The 23,074-nt window shown below is 36.4% G+C and overlaps 1 protein-coding gene across 3 annotated transcripts in view; it reads left to right on the top strand.

The window, feature by feature from the left end:
* The first annotated feature begins 2,390 nt into the window (after positions 1-2,390).
* The window catches only part of RFXAP (regulatory factor X associated protein), a 30,783-nt gene continuing 10,099 nt past the window's right edge, over positions 2,391-23,074 (top strand). The window contains exons 1-3 of one of the 3 annotated variants that reach the window (XM_053708439.1): positions 2,391-2,950; positions 4,525-4,632; positions 13,016-13,104. In XM_053708439.1, the coding sequence (XP_053564414.1) occupies positions 2,489-2,950; positions 4,525-4,632; positions 13,016-13,081 (636 nt within the window). In that variant the 5' untranslated portion in view covers positions 2,391-2,488 and the 3' untranslated portion in view covers positions 13,082-13,104. The other 2 variants (XM_053708438.1, XM_053708437.1) reach the window with 2 other exon arrangements.

Here is a 23,074-nt window from a genome sequence, read left to right as displayed (position 1 = left end):
ATTGAGCTTTCATTCTATTGGCTGATCCAATCTCAATATCACACAGAACATTGGTTAGGGTATTCTGATTGGTGGCTATATTTAGCCACCATTCAGCAAGCGCTACCCAGGTTCTGAACCAAAAATGGGCCGGCTCTTAAACTGACATTCATGCTTTTTCAAATAAAGATAGCAAGAGAACGAAGAAAATTTATTAATAGGAGTAAATAAGAAAGTTACTTAAAATCGCATGCTCTATCTTAATCATGAAAGAAAAAATTGGGTTTAGTATCTCTTTAACCTTTTAAAGAGTCAGATTATCAGATACCAATACAGTATAAGTTTGTGTTTTCTATTAATAATCATATAGAGAGTTTTGTAATTCTTACTAGATAGAACAAACCGGCACTTCATCCTATATAATAAAAGGTCAAGTGTGTTTGTCTGAAGCTGTCATGCACAGTAGAGACTGTGCGCGAGGACAAACACATCTGGCCTTCCAACTGACCTCCCTGGCGTTGTGTGGTGGAGTGGGCGTGGCCGGGTGGGTTCTTATTTAGGAGTAAATAAGAAAGTTACTTAAAATCGCATGCTCTATCTTAACCATGAAAGAAAAACTTGGGTTTAGTATCTCTTTAACCTTTTAAAGAGTCAGATTATCAGATACCAATACAGTATAAGTTTGTGTTTTCTACTAATAATCATATAGAGAGTTTTGTAATTCTTACTAGATAGAACAAACCGGTACTTCATCCTATATAATAAAAGGTCAAGTGTGTTTGTCTGAAGCTGTCATGCACAGTAGAGACTGTACGCGAGGACAAACACATCTGGCCTTCCAACTGACCTCCCTGGCGTTGTGTGGTGGAGTGGGCGTGGCCGGGCGGGTGCATAGTGGGCGTGGCCTGACGATTGCGGAGTGGGCGTGGTCGGCGTGACATGGGCGTGGCCAGATGCCGGGCCAAGACAGAGAGCTCTAAAGAGGGGGATAGAGTGAGCAGAAGAGGGGGGATAGAGAGAGTGAGAGAGAGACAGCAAAAGAGAGAGGGAGAGATAGCAAAAGAGAGGGAGAGACAGCAAAAGAGAGAGGGGGAGAGAGACAGCAAAAGAGAGGGGGGAGAGAGACAGCAAAAGAGAGGGAGGAGAGTGTGCAAAAGAGAGGGGGGAGAGTGCGCAAAAGAGAGGGGGGAGAGTGCGCAAAAGAGAGGGGGAGAGAGCGCAAAAGAGAGGGGGAGAGCGCAAAAGAGAGGGGGAGAGAACACAAAAGAGACGGGGGAGAGCGCAAAAGAGAGGGGCTGAGAGCGCAAAAGAGAGGGGGAGAGTGAGCAAAAGAGAGGGAGAGAGACAACAAAAGAGAGGAGAGACACCAAAAGAGAGGAGAGACACCAAACGAGAGGAGAGAGAGAGCACACGAGAGGGGGGAAGAGAGAGAGTAAAAGAGAGGGAGAGAGACAGCAAAAGAGGGGGAGAGAGACAGCAAAAGAGAAGGGGGAGAGAGCGCAAAAGAGAGGGGGGAGAGAGAGCGCAAAAGAGAGGGGGGAGAGAGCGCAAAAGAGAGGGGGGAGAGCGCAAAAGAGAGGGGGAGAGAGCGCAAAAGAGAAGGGGGAGAGAGCGCAAAAGATAGGGGGAGAGAGCACAAAAGAGAGGGGGGAGAGCACAAAAGAGAGGGGGGGAGAGCGCAAAAGAGAGGGGGAGAGAGCGCAAAAGAGAGGGGGAGAGGGAGCAAAAGAGAGGGAGAGAGACAGCAAAAGAGAGGAGAGAGACAGCAAACGAGAGGAGAGCAAACGAGAGGGGGGGAGAGAGACAGCAAAAGAGGGGGAGAAAGCAAAAGAGGGGGATAGAGAGCAAAAGAGAGGGGGGAGAGAGAGCAAAAGAGAGGGGGGAGAGAGAGCAAAAGAGATGGGAGAGAGAGAAAACAGAAGAGAGGGGAGGGGGAGAGAGAGCAAAAGAGATAGGAGAGAGAGAGCAAAAGAGAGGGGGGGAGAGAGAGCAAAAGAGAGGGGGGGAGATTGAGCAGAAGAGAGGGGAGAGGGAGAGAGAGCAAAAGAGATGGGGGAGAGAGCAAAAGAGAGGGGGGAGAGAGAGAGCAAAAGAGAGGGGGGAGAGAGAGCAGAAGAGAGGGGAGAGAGAGAGAGCAAAAGAGAGGGGGGATAGAGGGAGAGCAAGGGGTGGGAATGCTGTACTGCAAAAAATGGCCTGTGTACATGGGATTTAGAACTAGTTGCTATATATTCCTGTTTTCATTAATCAACAGAAAATCCATGTTAACTAATAAGCTAATAGGAAGCGCATTGAGACAAATAGTAAATAGAAATATCGCGCTTTGCATAAAGCCGAAACCAGATCACGTGATCAACAAGTAGCTGATCCCACGCGCATGCGCAAATCTAGGCATTTTTAGTGCTGTCAATAAAGCGCGCTCTCGTGGTTGGAGGTAAATACAGTATTGGTCGCTGTCAGCACTATTAGGTTATTAGTTTTGTTTTGATTCCTGTGGCGCCGCTAAGCAATGCAGCAATCGACAAGGGACGAGGAGGAGGAAGAAGAACCCCAACCCGATAATCATAGACCAGGCTTGCTGGTTGTGTTGCAGCAGGATGACCGAGATGCTGGCAACGGGGAGCAGGAGCTGCAGCAGTATAGCCAGTACCAGGCCGATGGTGACGCCACGGTGCTCCTCTACAACATGATGGTCGCGGAGCCCGAAGACGAAAGCTGCGACTTGCTGGACACATCGGACCCTAGAGACAGCACCGCCAGTCCAGAGGAACTTGAAGACGATGAAAACTCCGGTGACAATGACAACGTAGTGACCAAAAGCTGCACCTACCAAGGCTGCCAGGAAACCACCAGCCAGGTGGCCAAGCAGCGGAAGCCTTGGATGTGTAAGAAGCACCGCAACAAAATGTACAAAGACAAGTATAAGAAGAAAAAGAGCGACCAGGCCATGACCTGCACCAGTAAACTGGAGGTCAGAGACAGGGGATCACTGGGGATCACAGGGGATCACTGCTCCCTCTGCTCCACGATCTCTTAATCTAGTTTGTAATTCTAGTCGAGATTAAAATATAGTCATTCGATATCGCTAGTTGGTAATATCTCTTAGTTATATCTTTTTCTGGCAAGCAACAAATGGATCATATGTTAATATGCTGCGAGAGCTCACGCGAGTATAACTGTTCAACTCATAAGATGTGCATTTCATTTTTTACAATACTGTCCCTTAAAATCAAATCCGAGAAAGCTAATTATATTATTGCTTAGCAGCTCACATGACCAAACATTTTAATAATTACTACGTGTTTTAAAAAATGAATTTCTATGAAATGGGGACAACCCAAGTTGAAAATAAAAAGTCTTTAATTTAAATCAATGCTTGACAAACCAGGTAGCCACTGGCACCCTGGTTTTGAGTCCCAAGACACCCATGGATTTCCGTCACAGCTGACCACTACCAGACACATCTAACATTTAATGATATCTGTAATAAATAAAATATGATGAACAATTCAATAAAAGAAAAAAAAATGTACTAGCACTATTTTTTTCTCTAGGGGCGCTCTTCACAAATATACAAAAAAAATAAAACAAAATATCAGCCAACCATTGGTAAACAAATAATGGTAAACATATTCAAAAGTCCAAAATATACTCCTAGGGGAGTAGAGGCAGCTCTCTGTCGTAGGGAGGTCAGGATCCTTAGGGTTCAAAACAATCTGGAAGAAGAAAAACACAGAAGCGCCAAATTTAATAAAAAACATTTAAACGTGATAAAAATAAAAAGTGAATTTAGTGAAAATATTTATGTGTAAATGGATACACTGCCCCAGATTTCTCCTCAAGTTCTTCTTATGATTCCAAAACAACACATCAGAAAGGAGAGAGGGAGACAATAGTGTAATCCTATTAGGAGAACCAACTGCAAAATTCAGTTTTTTATTACTCACGTGGTTCTGAGCTTTATCGTATTGGGGCAATGTTATGTTAGGCGCACAACCAGCCACACCTTCAGTGTATCTTCAAATTTATTTTGTTAAAATAACTCTAATTCCCTTACAGGCACATCAGTGGTATGTGGACAATGGTACGTATATTGTATCACAATCCCCAAAAATATTTGAGGACAAAACAATATTTCTTAATACCCAAATGTCCCTTCACTTGTCCCAGGATTAATAAATGTTTCGACACGTGTTTCGCCTTTCCTGGCTTTTTTTGGGACAGTGTATCCATTCACACATAAATATTTTCGCTAAATTCACAGTTTACTTTTTATTTTTATCACGTTTTTAGCACATCTAACATTTAGCTTGGTGTGACAGGATCCTTTATAGGCATCACAGCTGTCTATGAGTATACTATATTATCATATATATTTTATAGGGATTGCCAAAAGTTTCTGGCATTTTTCTAATATGTTGTTCCTATGCTAAAACTAAAAATGTAGCTAAAAGCCCACATGTTAATGTAACTTGTATCTTAAAAAAGATTATTGTGCGTCTTCTAAACTGCTTGCGAGTAGTTATTTTATCTTTTTCTACTTAGGATAACCCAGAATGTTCAATTGCCCTTACAAAGCAAAAGACTGGTTCTGTAGGGGATCGTCCAGCACGGCCCAGTTTGCTGGAACAAGTTCTAAACCAGAAGAGGCTGGTAAGTTTTTGTCTCGGAGAAACAACCTTGTTGACAAGTCTTTTTTTTGCATTATAAACCTCTTTCTAATCTCTATAAAATGTATGTTGGGTTTCTTGAGGTATTGAAAAACAAACATTCGCTACCACATGCGTGTTTCTTACATTTGTCTTGGTGAAACAAATCTACACCAAGAGAAGGCTGCAAATTTGGTAATAGAAGAAAGTTGTTTAAAGGGACAGGTCTACACCAAAATTATTGTTGTACAAAAAGATAGATAACGTCTTTACTACCCATTCCCGAGCTTTGCACAAACAACATTGTTATATTAATTTACTTTCTTACACGTAAACCTCTAAATTTCTGCCTGTTTCTAAGCCTCTATAGACAGCCTATTTTCACATGCATTTTTAGTAGCTTTTCACAAGAGACAGCTACTTCATACATATAGATAACATTGTGCTGACTCCCGTGGAGCTAAAGGGACCTCAAATCAAATTTAAACTTTCATTATCTAAATGTGCAAAATCTTTTTATTTGCACACTTTGTGAGGCACCAGCACCTACTGAGCATGTCCAAGATTCACACAATATTTTGACCAGATTTTACAAATTACAATCTCAATGCCACATTCTCCAATATGCTACATATTATTTTTCTTTATTAAAAAATATATATAATTTGGGTAAACTTATATTGTTTAAAAGATTTTGTACACCAGATGTTGGCCAGTTTATTCAAAATCTAGAATCAAGGCTAAACATTTAGGAGCCAAACATTTGTAAGGCATCCTTATTAGTGTATTTGTAGTATGCGTGTGTATATATAACACAGTAGAAAAACGAATCCTCCCTCCGAGTTCAGCCACCAGGGTGCAGCAAAGCATACAATAGTCCCATGAAAAAGTTGCACACTCTCAGGTTTTTTTCACATCAAAGTCAGCTTTATTTAGATGACATTTCAGAGAAATAGAATCTTTCATCAGATCAAAAGTAAAAATACAGTGTAAAAATCACAGAATATATAGTGTAACAATGTGTCATAACAAACTCTCACATACCCACCTCTCCAAAATCCGTGCCAAATTATGTGTTGGAACGCATATGCGTTCCACAAATCCGGAAGTAGAAAAACCTACACCTCCGGTCTCACCAGACATAGGACGAAATATAAAATTAATTTAAATAATATTCTTATTCAAACAAATGTGTACTTACATATTAAAGTGATAATTTGACGTGAAATTCTTAAGCAACTCACAAATAAGCCCCAAATTACGGGTGTGTGTTGAGAAACGGCAAAACGGAAGTTAAAATGATGTCACTTCCGGTATCGCAGAGTATTGTATAATACCAAAAGCAAGAAGAACATCAAATTGTATAAATCATACTAGTGATGCGTATCTACATGCAAGTCACACAATTTTACTGTCATATTGCTCGTTGTAAACAAGGTTATGAGTGTTTAAACATTGGTGTTGCCATGGAAACGTGAAAACGTAGTGCACTACACACCTATTGTGTCAGTGTAAAAGCATAAACATTAAGTCAAATTATTTTCAAATCTATCTACATGCAAGGATACTCTGAATCCAGACATGTACGATCATTGTATCTTATATTCAGTAATGACCAATCCTACGTATGCTTAATCTTAGGCTAAGTCATACATGGAAATAACATTTTCACAATTCTACAAATATACAAATAAAATGTAAACATATATATGTATCTCAGCATCCATGCCCAATAAATAGGGCTAACTATATACAATTTCAATCATTGATGCCACTTCCTAATGAGCGGTGGCACAACCTATGTGGAAAGTACCACATTACATGGAAAGTTAGCACTGCATCTCCTCCTAAACGTATCCATTTGGATAAGATCCATACAATTTGCACAGAATAGACATATTGTTTCACATTTTGCTTCACTGTTGGAATTTTAAGTTACTGTAGATTGTATTTACTGTCTCAATAGACCATTTCGCATCACATGTAAAACAGGCCTCATTCAAGATACTTCAAAGCTTTTTTGAACCACACAAGTCCAGTATAATGTACCTCCCAGATAGATCAATTTGAAATCTGATAGATAGATGTTTATGCTTTCACACTGACACAATAGGTGTGTAGTGCACAAAGTTTTCACATTTCTATGGCAACACCAATGTTTGAACACTCATCACCTTGTTTACAACAAGCAATATGACCGTAGAATTTTGTGACTTGCATGTAGATATGCATCACTATTATGATATATACATTTGATGTTCTTCTTGCTTTTGGCATTATACATTAATACATTTTACAATACTCGGCGATACCGGAAGTGACCATTTCAACTTCCGGTTTGCGGTTTCTCAACACACACCCGTAATTTGGGGCTTATTTGTGAGTTGCTTAAGAATTTCACTTCAAATTATCACTTTAATATGTAAATACACATTTGTTTGAATAAGAATATTATTTAAATTAATTTTAGGTTTCGTCCTATGTCCGGTGAGACCGGAAGTGTATGTTTTTCTACTTCCGGTTTTGTGGAACGCATATGCGTTCCAACACATAATTTGGCGTGGATTTTGGAGAGGAGGGTGAGAGGTTATGACACTAATTGATACACTATATATTCTGTATTTTCACTTTTGATCTGATAAAAGAGATTCTATATCTCTGAAACGTCATCTAAATATAGCTGACTTTGATGTGAAAAAACCTGAGAGTGCAACTTTTTGATGGGACTATATATCTCTAGAGAGAGATATAGAGAGAGAGATCTCTCTTCCCCAAGGCAGAACATGCTGTGATCTGAGATGTCATCGCAGAAAATGCAGCGTCTCTGCAGAAAGAATGGGATACATGCAGGAGCTGTTAGCACTTTAACTTTGCAGCACTGCTCTACATTTGACTGTTCTCTTCAAGCAGAGCTTTGCTCTGGTCGCACTGTGTTTTCCTTAACACAGTGTATACAGAGCAAACTGCTGTTTGAAGAAAATGGTCAAATATGGAGCAGCGCTGCAAAGAAGCAGTGCATTTATTGTTCACTGGCTCTCAGTGATTTTTTTTCTTCTAAGTGTAAGATGTTGTTATGAGCAATGCACCCTTTTTTATTACTATGAGAGAAAAGGAAAAACATTTGAGACATTTTTAAAACTTTGCTTTACTCTCCAGTTAATCAACACATTGCAATTGAGCTGGTGCTTTAGTATAACTGCCTAATTTGTATTTAAAAATGACCTGCAGAAAAATTTTCACAAAAAAAAAATCTCATTGCCTCTGGGATATATAATTTTTTTTTTTTTTTAATTTAACATAGATTTAGCTGTGGTTTTGTTGATGTAGACACACGCATACACAAGCCATTTATTTTTAAATGAAAAATATAAAAAACGTCTAAATAGCATACGCCTGCCATCAATGAAAGCAATTCAGATTAAATCTAGATAAAAATTAGCTGTTGCTGTAGGATTTGCTTGAATGTTTTGGGTTGCATCCTACTGATAGAGGCATGGTCCAGAAATAGTTTGCTAGAGCTAATTGTTGAAAATTCCCAATCAGGAGAGGGATATAAAAGAATTTCAAATGCACTGTATGTACCATGGAGTACTGTCAAAACTAGAGCTGCAACAACTAATCAATATAATCGATTATGAAAATAGTTGTCAACGAATCTCATTATCGATTAGTTGGTCTGTGATTAGTTGGTTTGCACACAGCACCAGCTGCTTCACTCCGATGAACTTCGGCCCATGGTTTGTGTTTAATGATTATGTCCTTAGCCTAAAGGGTGTCTATAGAAGTTTACTTTTCACTTTTTCAGGACAGTATACGTTTCTTTTTAAGTTTACAACTACTCCTGGATTATGTGCAACCCAGAAATAACAGGAGTCATCATTTGAATTGTTTATTTTAAATCAGGTGATTTAGGACTATGCTTTGCATGATATAGTGCAGAGCTTATTATTCACACTTAGCCCTAGATTGATGGGAGTTGTTATTTGAATTGATGTGCACTATTATCTGTTTGCACAATTATTAGCTGATTGCATGCTATTGCTTTGTCCTGTTATCAATACATAGGGGCTGATTTATGAAAGTGCGAGCAGACATGATACGATGTAGCATATCATGTCCACCGCACATTGATAAAACTGCTTGTGCAATGCTCCCCCCCCCCCCCCCCCTGCAGATTCGAGACCAGTCGGCCGCTAGCAGGAGGTGTCAATCAGCCTGATCATATAGGATCGGGCAGATTGATGTCTGCAGCCTAAAAGCAGGCAGACAAGTTATGGAGCAGCGGTCTTTAGAACGCTGCTTCATAACTGCTGTTTCCGGCTAGCCTGAAGGTTCGTGCGGAAACAGCCCCTAGTCCTTAGCACTTTTGACTTTTTTTTTTTTTTTTTTTTTTTTTTTTAATAAATTATGAAATATCCCACTTTGGCAAAATTGGCAAAAACCCTACTTATGCATCTCAGGCACCTCAACACCATATGAGCGTCTCTTCTCTGCTAAAGGCAAAATAGCTTGCAAAAAGAGTGCCAGCGTCAGCCAGGACATGTTGACATATTTGCATTTCAATACAAAGTTTCTGAAAGAGTGAATAACAGAATGTTATAAACAGTGATAGTCTACCTCTTTCTAGTTCTTCCTCTTTTTAAAAAGTTTGTAGTTTGGTTTGCTTAATTATAAAAATGTGCTCTGCTGCTTTAAGATTGGACAAACAGTTGTGTTATTGTAACGTTTTACTCTAAAGTTTTATATTTGTAACACTCAGTATGTGGATTTTATTTAACCCCTTAAGGACAAGGCCATTTTTCAAGTCTAGTCAAAATTAAACTTTCATGATTCAGATAGGGCATGTAATTTTAAACAACTTTCCAATTTACTTCTATTATCTAATTTGCTCAATTCTTTAGATATCCTTTGTTGAAGAAATAGCAATGCACATGTGTGAGCCAATCATACAAGGCCTCTAGGTGCAGCAACCAATCAGCAGCTACTGAGCTTATCTAGATATGCTTTTCAGCAAGTGATATCAAGAGAATGAAGCAAATGAGATAATAGAAGTAAATTAGAAAGTTGTTTAAAATGACATGCTCTTTCTAAATCACGAAAAAAAAAAAATTGGGTTTCATGTCCCTTTAAGGACCATGGCAATTTTTACATTTCTGCTGTGTTTGTGTTTAGCTATAATTTTCCTTACTTATTTACTGTACCCACACGTATTATATACCGTTTTTTCTCGCCATTAAATGGACTTTCTAAAGATACCATTATTTTCATCATATCTTATAATTTACTATAAAAAAATGATAAAATATGATGAAAAAATGTAAAAAACATACTTTTTCTACCTTTGACCCCCAAAATCTGTTATACATCTACAGCCACCAAAAAACACCCATGCTAAATAGTTCCTAAGTTTTGTCCTGAGTTTAGAAATACCCAATGTTTACATGTTCTTTGCTTTTTTTGCAAGTTATAGGGCAATAAGTACAAGTAGCACTTTGCTATTTCCAAACCATTTTTTTTTCTCAAAATTAGCGATAGTGAAATTGGTACACTGATATCTTGTCGGGAATACCTGAATAATTCTTCACATGTATAAACCATTTTTAGTAGACAACCCAAAGTATTGATCTAGGCCCATTTTGGTATATTTCATGCCACCATTTCACCGCCAAATGCGATCAAATAAAAAAAATCGTTCAATTAGTTTTTTTACTGAAATTATTTACAAACAGTTAGTGCAATCATGGAACAAATGGTTGTAAATGCTTCTCTGGGATACCCTTTGTTCAGAAATAGCAGACATATGGTGTTGCTTTTTGGTAATTAGAAGGCCTCTAAATGCCGCTGCGCACAACACTTGTATTATGCCCAGCAGTGAAGGGGTTAATTAGGTAGCTTGTAGGGTTAATTTTAGCTTTAGTGTAGAGATCAGCCTCCCACCTGACACATCCCACCCCCTGATCCCTCCCTGACCCCCCTCAAACAGCTCTTTTACCTCCCCCACTTCACAATTGTCACCGCCATCTTAAGTACTGATAGAAAGTCTGCCAGTACTAAAATAAAAGGCAATTTAAAAAAAAAAAATATTTATTTTGCAGTGATGGATCCCCCCTCTACCTATCTTCCACCATCTTGGGTACTGGTAGCTGTCTGCCAGTACCCATTTCGCCATATTACATGTGTTTTTGGGGGGGGTTTTGTGGGGGTTTTTTCCATAAGTCATTTTCTGTAGTGTAGCTGCCACCCTACCCCCCCTCCCAGATCCCTTTACAAAAATGATATTTCCCTCCTACTCCCTCTATCATATTAATGTAGCGTGCGCGCACACACCCCCACACGCTCCTGATGTATTGCACGCACAGCATCAGGAAGTCCCTGCAGCGATGGCCCGCCTCCCTGCTACTGCTCCCACCCACCAATGAATGGCACCATCACTGGCCGAAGCAGAAAGGGCCACAGAGTGGCCCTCTCTGCACCGACAACTCTGCAACTTTATTTCTGCAGTGCCCCACTCGTGGGGCATGCAGAAATAGTGCGATCTCGCTATTTTGAGCGAGATCGCGGCAGAGAGAAGCCCAGGACTGCAGCAACGTACAGGGTCCTTAAGGGCATAACGACCAACATCGTTGAGGGGTTAAATAGAGGGGGGGATATATAGATTAAATAAATGTAAAAAATATGGCACCACAAAGGCACTGCATAGATCACGATGACCCTCTAAAGGTTGATGAGAGGATGAGGTGAAAACTTATCAGGGAGGCTACAAGAGGCCAACAGCTACATTAATTTCTGGCAGCTACTAGTTACTCCTTGCATGTGACCACATGTCTGGGCTATGGGGTAGGGTGGCAAGATAAAAACCCTTTCTTGTAAAAAGGAACATCCAAGCCTAAATTTTGTCAAATTACTCATTGTCACCATAAGCCATATTGGAAAATGTGCTACGGTCTGACATGACAAAGATTCATCTTTTTGGCCTAAATTGTAAAAGATATGTTTCTCACAAATCCAAGTTCATTATCCAAAGAACACCATACCGACTGAAGCATGGCTGTGGTAACATCATGGTTTGAGGCTGCGGCTGTTGTCAAGATAGATGGGATAATGAATAGCTCCAAATATCAATATATTTTGGCACAAAACCTGTTGGCCTCTGTCAGAAAGATGAAGAGGAATTTCACATTCCAACATGACAATAACCCAAAGCACACATTTAACTTGATCAACGCATGGCTTAAGAAAAGGAAAATCATCAAAGTCTTGGAATGACCCAGTCAGAGCCCAGACCTCAATCCCATTTAAAACTTGTGGAATTAACTAAAGAGAGCTGTACGCAGAAGACCCCCTCATAAAAAGATTGGGATAAAATTCCAAAGTCTAGATGTGCAAATTTAATAGAGGCTTAGTCACAAAGACTTGCTGCTGAAATAAACGTAAAAGGTGCTTCCAAAAAGTATTAGTTGTACAAGGTGTGCAGACTTAGTTGTTGTTTTTTAATTTAAAATGTTCCTAATAATTAAAGGTAAATGAAACCCAACAACTTTCCTTTTGTGATTCATACAGAGCATACGATTTAAAATAAAACAAAAAAAAACCTTCTGTTATCAAATTTGTTTTGTTTCTATAGTATTCTTTGTTAAAGATATACCTAGGTAGATGTCTGGAGCACTACATGACAGAAATAGTGCTGCTATATAGTGCTCTTGCAAATGGATAACTTGCAGAACTGTTGTCAAATAGTGCTCTAGACATATGCATGCTTCTGAGCTTAAGTCCCTTATTTTTCAAAAAAAGGTACCCAGAGAACAAGGAAAACTTCAGAATAGAAGTAAATTTAGATAGTATTTTAAGATTGCATGCTCTGTCTGAATGATGAAATAAAAATTATATTTCGTGTCCCTTTTTAACTATTAGTTTCTTTCCTCTGGATTGACCTTTAAATAATAAGATAAACATTTTATTAAAGGGATTGGAAAGTCAAAATTTAAATTTGCATGATTCAGATAGAGTATGTAATTTTAAGACACTTTTAACCCTTTGAGTGCTAAGCACTTTCCCACCTGGGTGCTAAGATTTTTTTTAAGTTTTTTTTTTTTTTTTTTTTAACAAAATTTTTTTATCTTTTTTTTTTTCTTTTTTTTTCAGATACCCAATACAATCCTATGCTGCAAGTTCTTTGCCCTTCCTAACTCTCCCACCACCACTTACCACCTCAAAAGAGGATAGCAATACTTAGAACTTGATAGCATTGACATACTCGAGTGAGAATTATTGATATGTGACTCTTTTTATAGCGATGTTTATATAATTGCAACTTGTTGTTATTTCCTTCTTGTTAAAATAAGCTTGATTCTTTATTTTTCATAATTACATATAAGATATCACTCTAGGAGGTGAATATGTCTCTCAGGGAGAAAAAGTTCAACTCTCTAACTTTAGAAAATGGGGTATCATAGTATTATCTACACCGTACAACCAGGCATGAAGATTTGTGAGTACATATACTGTTACGTTGTCTTTCTTAGATGTTAGTTGGCTTGGACTTGATTTTAAGGCAAATTTGGAAAAAGTAAGGGCGCTAGAAAAAGCTTAAGATACCCCTAAAAAAGCTTGATTAAAGACAAAAAATGACCGGGGACTTGATTAGACTATATATAAATTTTATAAAAATCAGATTAGACAAACATAAATTTAAAAGCAGCATACATAAAAAATATAATATATTTAAAAGGGACGTCTCCCTATAACTTCACAATTACACTTTTATCAGTGAAACAATGTATATAAAGATACCAGAGTGCAGTGGTAGATACTGTTATGTTAAAAAGGTCATTCCTTAGGACATTGCCGTTAATCGGATAGTGTCTATCTTTGGTTTCAAATGTCAAGTCTGAAAAAACTCTTGATGACCGGTCTATTAATTATTTGCAGGTATAAGCCTCTGCACTTTATCTGAGATTAAGCAAGTTAAACGTCTTACGTTTGTGGTAACACTTTACCGGTAGTCGATCTCTGTTCAATGTGCTTCGTGGATGTTCCTCGAGATCTCGGCGTCTGACGTCACAGTTCCTGAATCAAGGGCCCGTCTCTCCCAGCCAACCAGAGCCTCCGTGGGCTTCGGTCTATTTAACTTTTGTTGTCCGGTACGTTTCTTAGTACTTGAATAACAGTTGGAGATTGCTCTTATTGCTCAGCATGCAACCTCTGTTGGTGCTATCCGCCAGGGGATAGAAAAGGATTACAACCCGGGTTGATAACTTTTCCTATGTCTGATAATGATTCAATATGTGGTACTAGTGTTTTCTACGCGTTTCACTCCTTTCAGAGCTTTATCAAGAATGACTAGCCCACATTATCCTCCTCCTTTTAAAGAGATCCATTTGTTTTCATTGGTCAAAACTTCATAGAGGTCAAAGATGGTATTTCTTCTGATATTTCAAACTTTGTTCCTTTTGTATCTTTGGTGGAAGAGTCATTTTGTTCTTAAAGGGAAATTTATCTTTTATAAAGCTTATATTCCCTTCTTAATGTTATCAGCATAACCTTTACAGTATCTTTTAACCACTTTGTCCGATATTCTCTGATCATTTCTTGGAAAATAATTATTAGATATATACAAAAGAAAGTTAAACTAGAAATCAGTAAAGTTAAACAAGAAATTAAAATAAAGTTAAACAAGAAATTAAAATAAAGTTAAACAAGAAATTAAAATAAAGTTAAACAAGAAATTAAAATAAAATAAAAATAAACAGGTATTTGTTTTCCCAAGATTTTTTAGAGAGAAGAGTTTTTTCTAAAAAGTATAACTTTAGTCTAAAATAAATGGGGATACATCTAGTTCAGAATTTAAACCCCTAGGGTTCAACGTATCATATTTGAATATTAACTCAGCCTCCTTTATTAGCAGCTTTTTTTCAATATTCCCCCCTCGCCAATGTTTCTTTATGGTTTTAATTCCCCAGTATGTTAAGTCCTTTGTTTTCCCTTTATGAATGGTTTTAAAATGTTTATATAGATAGGTGTCCTCCAACCCTTTTTCTATGCTTCTTAAGTGTTCCCTAATTCTGTCCCTTATTGCTCTTTTTGTTTCACCGATATAAAACAAATTGCACGTGCATTTTAAAACATATATTGCACAGGTATGTGTACACCTAATCAGCTCTTTTATTTGAAAATGGTCTTGGGAATTGTTGAACTTAATTTCTTTGTTTTTTTTGCTATGCCCACAGGCCTTGCACAAATAGCATGGAAAAAAAACCATTGGTTTTGTTCCAAATAAATTTTTTTGTATTGTTAGTCTTTTGTTACTTTTCTGTCTTTTTAGTTCACTTGGTGCCAAGAGTGATTTTAGATTTGCAGCTTTTTTAAAGATGAAAGTAGGATTGTTTGGAATTTTTTCTCCTAGAATGCTATCCTCTTTTAAAATGTGCCAGTGTCTTTTTACAATTCTCTTTATCAGATTATTATCCACATTATATTCTGTAATGAAGGGTACCTTAATCTGTTCATCATCATTATTTTTTATTTATACGTTAAAAGAGTCTCCCTTTCAGTATTTCTGGCCCTTTGTATAGCTTTTTCAGTATGTTCTCTTTTATAGCCTCTTGAATTAAATCTTTCTTCTAGAATCTCAACCTGCTGTTCGAAGTCCATTAGTCTCGAACAATTTTTTCTAATTCTTAGGAATTGTCCCACAGGGATATTCTCTTTCCAAGTATTCAAATGACAACTCTCAGCATGAATATATGTATTACAATCTACCTTTTTAAAGTGTGTTTTTGTTTCTATGGTGTCATTAATGGACATAATCTCTAAATCCAAAAATGTTATAGATGTTTTACTATAATTATGGGTAAAAGTCAGACCATACGTATTATTATTCATATCATTAAGGAGAGCTAAAAGTCCTGATTCTGGACCTTTCCATACAAGCAGAAGGTCATCTATATATCTTTTATAGAGTACAAGGTTTGCACCATAGCTACCCCTGCCAAAGAAATGAGTCTCCCAGGCTCCCATAAATAAATTGGCGTAGCTAGGTGCAAACCTTGTACCCATAGCTGTACACTCCGCTTGTATGTAGAAAGTGTCGTTAAAAGAAAAATAATTATTTTCTAAAATGAATTTAATAGTTTTTAATATAAAGTTTTTTTGTGTTTCGGTCATATCTCTATCTGATGTTAGGAAAGTGTCTACAGCTTTAATACCTTTAGTATGATTAATTACGGTATAGAGTGACGAAACGTCGCAAGTCACTAAAAACATGTCATCCTCCCATTTCAGGGAGTTTAGTATATTTAGAACTTGTGTGGAATCTCTAAGATATGAGTCCAATTTTTGGACATATTTCTGCAGGTACCCATCTACATATTTTGACAAATTGGCTGATAGGGAATCAATCCCTGAAATTATAGGCCTCCCCGGGGGATTAATTATACTTTTGTGGATTTTTGGGAGGAAATAAAAAATTGGGATTCTTGGGTGTTTTGGAGTTAAAAACTGAAATTCCTTTTCGTTGAGTATTTGGGATTTCTTGCCTTCTAATAAAATTTTGTTCAGTGTCTGTGTAAACTTAGTGGTTGGATCAAAGTCTAGTTTTTTATAAGTCTTATTATCATTGAGTAATCTATGTGCTTCTTTTAGGTAATTATGTGTGTCCATAAGGACAATTCCTCCACCCTTATCAGCTGATTTAATGGTCAGCTCAGTGTTATTTTTCAGATTATCAAGTACGGTTCTTTCTTTTTTGGTCATATTATATTTTCTTAATTTGGGTGGATTACACTTTTTTAAATCACTTAAAACTAGTTTTTCAAATGTGTCCAGATAATTACCTTTGGAATGTACAGGATTAAAATAAGATTTCGGTTTCAAATTGGAATGTATATATTTTTCTGTATTTACAGGTTGGGCAATAAGCTCTTTCTCAGCAGGATTTTTTAAATAAAATCTTTTCAGGGTTAGATTCCTTACAAATTTTTTAACATTAATATAAGTGTTAAATTTATTAAGTCTATTTGTGGGGGCATAAGATAACCCTAGACCTAGAACCTTCTCTTCTTCTGTTTTTAAATTAATACTGCTTAAATTAAAAATTCCCTGCTGACCTTTAGTTATCGTAGTCTTTTTGCTTCGTTTGAGCATTCCCCTTCCTCTTTTTCCTCTAAACTTCTTTTTTTCTTTTGGTTTGGTTCTTTTTCTACCCTGATTGGAAACATTTGATTGCCCCCCTTTAGTGGGCTCTTCTCTAAAAAAAGAGGACTGGTATTGGTATTTCTGTCTTCCCTCCCTTCTGCTTCTCTAAAGGCATCGAAACGATTATAGGTAGGGGTCCTCCACTGTTCATATTGATTATTTCTATCCTCTCTAAAATTCTCAACCCTGTGGGGTCTTCTTGGATACTGCCATTCTTTTTCCCTATTATATGGAGTTCTATGATCGTAATTGGTGTTATAGTAGTTGTATGACCTTGGTTCCCAATTTTGATAATTTTTATTGCCATATCTTGGATACCATGGTCTTTCATTGTTAACATTCTGACTATAACTGCGACTTGTACCGTATTCATTTTGTCTATTATATCCCTGTGTTTTATTGTGCATATTCTCATTTCTATATTGTTGGTTACTTCTGTGTTCATAAGTGTTCGAGTTTATGTGATTTTCTTTCCTTACTCTTTTTTCATATATATTTTCATTTTTAGTGCTTTTATCTGTGGTTTCCATTACCTCTTCGTTAGTTATGTCTTGTTGTGCAAGATTATCTTTAGTGTCCCTTTCCATTTTGCCCCATTTCGTCCTTAGAAGGTCTTTATTTAAATTATCTAATTTTCCAATGATTACTCTGTCTTTCTTTGTATTCATTCTCATTTTTTCTATCTGTGAGTTTTTCTTTAATTTCCAAAATATTTTTCTCAATTTCTGCTAAAGTCCCTTTTCGTGATCTTTTCAATATATCTATTAAAGTGTTTGAAGCCTTTGTGAGTGTGTCCTTCCATTCTAATTGTAAATCTTCTTTTAAAGGAAAAGTGCAATTTTTCTTAATTTGTAAACCTCTTGGAATAATTCCTTTTTGTGTGTATCTGTTTAGAAAAACTAATTCCATTTTCTGCTTTAGTTCTTTAACTAGTGCATATTCCAAACTTTGCATAAGATCTGAAGTGTTATCAGATGAGATTGTGTCAGTGTGTGGGATATTATCATCTTTCATACCTAAGAAAATTTTGTCCCTAAAATCAAAAATGTCATCCATGCTTTCACTAGCCGCTACTAACAAATGAAGGAAAATAAAATAGTGTGTAGTGGTGAGTAATTGAAGTGCGCTAAGTGTAGGGTATCAGACACCTTAACTAAATAACAGATCCTTCAGACTGTTATAAATAAAAATGAGGCAAATTTGGGAAAAGAAGTAAGGGCGCTAGAAAAAGCTTAAGATACCCCTAAAAAAGCTTGATTAAAGACAAAAAATGACCGGGGACTTGATTAGACTATATATAAATTTTATAAAAATCAGATTAGACAAACATAAATTTAAAAGCAGCATACATAAAAAATATAATATATTTAAAAGGGACGTCTCCCTATAACTTCACAATTACACTTTTATCAGTGAAACAATGTATATAAAGATACCAGAGTGCAGTGGTAGATACTGTTATGTTAAAAAGGTCATTCCTTAGGACATTGCCGTTAATCGGATAGTGTCTATCTTTGGTTTCAAATGTCAAGTCTGAAAAAACTCTTGATGACCGGTCTATTAATTATTTGCAGGTATAAGCCTCTGCACTTTATCTGAGATTAAGCAAGTTAAACGTCTTACGTTTGTGGTAACACTTTACCGGTAGTCGATCTCTGTTCAATGTGCTTCGTGGATGTTCCTCGAGATCTCGGCGTCTGACGTCACAGTTCCTGAATCAAGGGCCCGTCTCTCCCAGCCAACCAGAGCCTCCGTGGGCTTCGGTCTATTTAACTTTTGTTGTCCGGTACGTTTCTTAGTACTTGAATAACAGTTGGAGATTGCTCTTATTGCTCAGCATGGAACCTCTGTTGGTGCTATCCGCCAGGGGATAGAAAAGGATTACAACCCGGGTTGATAACTTTTCCTCTGTCTGATAATGATTCAATATGTGGTACTAGTGTTTTCTACGCGTTTCACTCCTTTCAGAGCTTTATCAAGAATGACTAGCCCACATTATCCTCCTCCTTTTAAAGAGATCCATTTGTTTTCATTGGTCAAAACTTCATAGAGGTCAAAGATGGTATTTCTTCTGATATTTCAAACTTTGTTCCTTTTGTATCTTTTGTATAAAATTTATATATAGTCTAATCAAGTCCCCGGTAATTTTTTATCTTTAATCAAGCTTTTTTAGGGGTATCTTAAGCTTTTTCTAGCGCCCTTCTTTTCCCAAATTTGCCTCATTTTTATTTATAACAGTCTGAAGGATCTGTTATTTAGTTAAGGTGTCTGATACCCTACACTTAGCGCACTTCAATTACTCACCACTACACACTATTTTATTTTCCTTCATTTGTTAGTAGCGGCTAGTGAAAGCATGGATGACATTTTTGATTTTAGGGACAAAATTTTTTTAAGTATGAAAGATGATAATATCCCACACACTGACACAATCTCATCTGATAACACTTCAGATCTTATGCAAAGTTTGGAATATGCACTAGTTAAAGAACTAAAGCAGAAAATGGAATTAGTTTTTCTAAACAGATACACACAAAAAGGAATTATTCCAAGAGGTTTACAAATTAAGAAAAATTGCACTTTTCCTTTAAAAGAAGATTTACAATTAGAATGGAAGGACACACTCACAAAGGCTTCAAACACTTTAATAGATATATTGAAAAGATCACGAAAAGGGACTTTAGCAGAAATTGAGAAAAATATTTTGGAAATTAAAGAAAAACTCACAGATAGAAAAAATGAGAATGAATACAAAGAAAGACAGAGAGTAATCATTGGAAAATTAGATAATTTAAATAAAGACCTTCTAAGGACGAAATGGGTCAAAATGGAAAGGGACACTAAAGATAATCTTGCACAACAAGACATAACTAACGAAGAGGTAATGGAAACCACAGATAAAAGCACTAAAAATGAAAATATATATGAAAAAAGAGTAAGGAAAGAAAATCACATAAACTCGAACACTTATGAACACAGAAGTAACCAACAATATAGAAATGAGAATATGCACAATAAAACACAGGGATATAATAGACAAAATGAATACGGTACAAGTCGCAGTTATAGTCAGAATGTTAACAATGAAAGACCATGGTATCCAAGATATGGCAATAGAAATTATCAAAATTGGGAACCAAGGTCATACAACTACTATAACACCAATTACGATCATAGAACTCCATATAATAGGGAAAAAGAATGGCAGTATCCAAGAAGACCCCACAGGGTTGAGAATTTTAGAGAGGATAGAAATAATCAATATGAACAGTGGAGGACCCCTACCTATAATCGTTTCGATGCCTTTAGAGAAGCAGAAGGGAGGGAAGACAGAAATACCAATACCAGTCCTCTTTTTTTAGAGAAGAGCCCACTAAAGGGGGGCAATCAAATGTTTCCAATCAGGGTAGAAAAAGAACCAAACCAAAAGAAAAAAAGAAGTTTAGAGGAAAAAGAGGAAGGGGAATGCTCAAACGAAGCAAAAAGACTACGATAACTAAAGGTCAGCAGGGAATTTTTAATTTAAGCAGTATTAATTTAAAAACAGAAGAAGAGAAGGTTCTAGGTCTAGGGTTATCTTATGCCCCCACAAATAGACTTAATAAATTTAACACTTATATTAATGTTAAAAAATTTGTAAGGAATCTAACCCTGAAAAGATTTTATTTAAAAAATCCTGCTGAGAAAGAGCTTATTGCCCAACCTGTAAATACAGAAAAATATATACATTCCAATTTGAAACCGAAATCTTATTTTAATCCTGTACATTCCAAAGGTAATTATCTGGACACATTTGAAAAACTAGTTTTAAGTGATTTAAAAAAGTGTAATCCACCCAAATTAAGAAAATATAATATGACCAAAAAAGAAAGAACCGTACTTGATAATCTGAAAAATAACACTGAGCTGACCATTAAATCAGCTGATAAGGGTGGAGGAATTGTCCTTATGGACACACATAATTACCTAAAAGAAGCACATAGATTACTCAATGATAATAAGACTTATAAAAAACTAGACTTTGATCCAACCACTAAGTTTACACAGACACTGAACAAAATTTTATTAGAAGGCAAGAAATCCCAAATACTCAACGAAAAGGAATTTCAGTTTTTAACTCCAAAACACCCAAGATTCCCAATTTTTTATTTCCTCCCAAAAATCCACAAAAGTATAATTAATCCCCCGGGGAGGCCTATAATTTCAGGGATTGATTCCCTATCAGCCAATTTGTCAAAATATGTAGATGGGTACCTGCAGAAATATGTCCAAAAATTGGACTCATATCTTAGAGATTCCACACAAGTTCTAAATATACTAAACTCCCTGAAATGGGAGGATGACATGTTTTTAGTGACTTGTGACGTTTCGTCACTCTATACCGTAATTAATCATACTAAAGGTATTAAAGCTGTAGACACTTTCCTAACATCAGATAGAGATATGACCGAAACACAAAAAAACTTTATATTAAAAACTATTAAATTCATTTTAGAAAATAATTATTTTTCTTTTAACGACACTTTCTACATACAAGCGGAGTGTACAGCTATGGGTACAAGGTTTGCACCTAGCTACGCCAATTTATTTATGGGAGCCTGGGAGACTCATTTCTTTGGCAGGGGTAGCTATGGTGCAAACCTTGTACTCTATAAAAGATATATAGATGACCTTCTGCTTGTATGGAAAGGACCAGAATCAGGACTTTTAGCTCTCCTTAATGATATGAATAATAATACGTATGGTCTGACTTTTACCCATAATTATAGTAAAACATCTATAACATTTTTGGATTTAGAGATTATGTCCATTAATGACACCATAGAAACAAAAACACACTTTAAAAAGGTAGATTGTAATACATATATTCATGCTGAGAGCTGTCATTTGAATACTTGGAAAGAGAATATCCCTGTGGGACAATTCCTAAGAATTAGAAAAAATTGTTCGAGACTAATGGACTTCGAACAGCAGGTTGAGATTCTAGAAGAAAGATTTAATTCAAGAGGCTATAAAAGAGAACATACTGAAAAAGCTATACAAAGGGCCAGAAATACTGAAAGGGAGACTCTTTTAACGTATAAATAAAAAATAATGATGATGAACAGATTAAGGTACCCTTCATTACAGAATATAATGTGGATAATAATCTGATAAAGAGAATTGTAAAAAGACACTGGCACATTTTAAAAGAGGATAGCATTCTAGGAGAAAAAATTCCAAACAATCCTACTTTCATCTTTAAAAAAGCTGCAAATCTAAAATCACTCTTAGCACCAAGTGAACTAAAAAGACAGAAAAGTAACAAAAGACTAACAATACAAAAAAATTTATTTGGAACAAAACCAATGGGTTTTTTTCCATGCTATTCGTGCAAGGCCTGTGGGCATAGCAAAAAAACCAAAGAAATTAAGTTCAACAATTCCCAAGACCATTTTCAAATAAAAGAGCTGATTAGGTGTACACATACCTGTGCAATATATGTTTTAAAATGCACGTGCAATTTGTTTTATATCGGTGAAACAAAAAGAGCAATAAGGGACAGAATTAGGGAACACTTAAGAAGCATAGAAAAAGGGTTGGAGGACACCTATCTATATAAACATTTTAAAACCATTCATAAAGGGAAAACAAAGGACTTAACATACTGGGGAATTAAAACCATAAAGAAACATTGGCAAGGGGGGAATATTGAAAAAAAGCTGCTAACAAAGGAGGCTGAGTTAATATTCAAATATGATACGTTGAACCCTAGGGGTTTAAATTCTGAACTAGATGTATCCCCATTTATTTTAGACTAAAGTTATACTTTTTAGAAAAAACTCTTCTCTCTAAAAAATCTTGGGGAAACAAATACCTGTTTATTTTTATTTTATTTTTATTTTAATTTCTTGTTTAACTTTACTGATTTCTAGTTTAACTTACTTTTGTATATATCTAATAATTATTTTCCAAGAAATGATCAGAGAATATCGGACAAAGTGGTTAAAAGATACTGTAAAGGTTATGCTGATAACATTAAGAAGGGAATATAAGCTTTATAAAAGATAAATTTCCCTTTAAGAACAAAATGACTCTTCCACCAAAGATACAAAAGGAACAAAGTTTGAAATATCAGAAGAAATACCATCTTTGACCTCTATGAAGTTTTGACCAATGAAAACAAATGGATCTCTTTAAAAGGAGGAGGATAATGTGGGCTAGTCATTCTTGATAAAGCTCTGAAAGGAGTGAAACGCGTAGAAAACACTAGT

The sequence above is a fragment of the Bombina bombina genome, chromosome 3 (genome assembly GCF_027579735.1).
Source record: "Bombina bombina isolate aBomBom1 chromosome 3, aBomBom1.pri, whole genome shotgun sequence".
NCBI classification, from domain to species: domain Eukaryota; kingdom Metazoa; phylum Chordata; class Amphibia; order Anura; family Bombinatoridae; genus Bombina; species Bombina bombina.
Note: the sequence above shows the minus strand (reverse complement) of the source record. Positions and strands in the feature narration are given on the sequence as shown.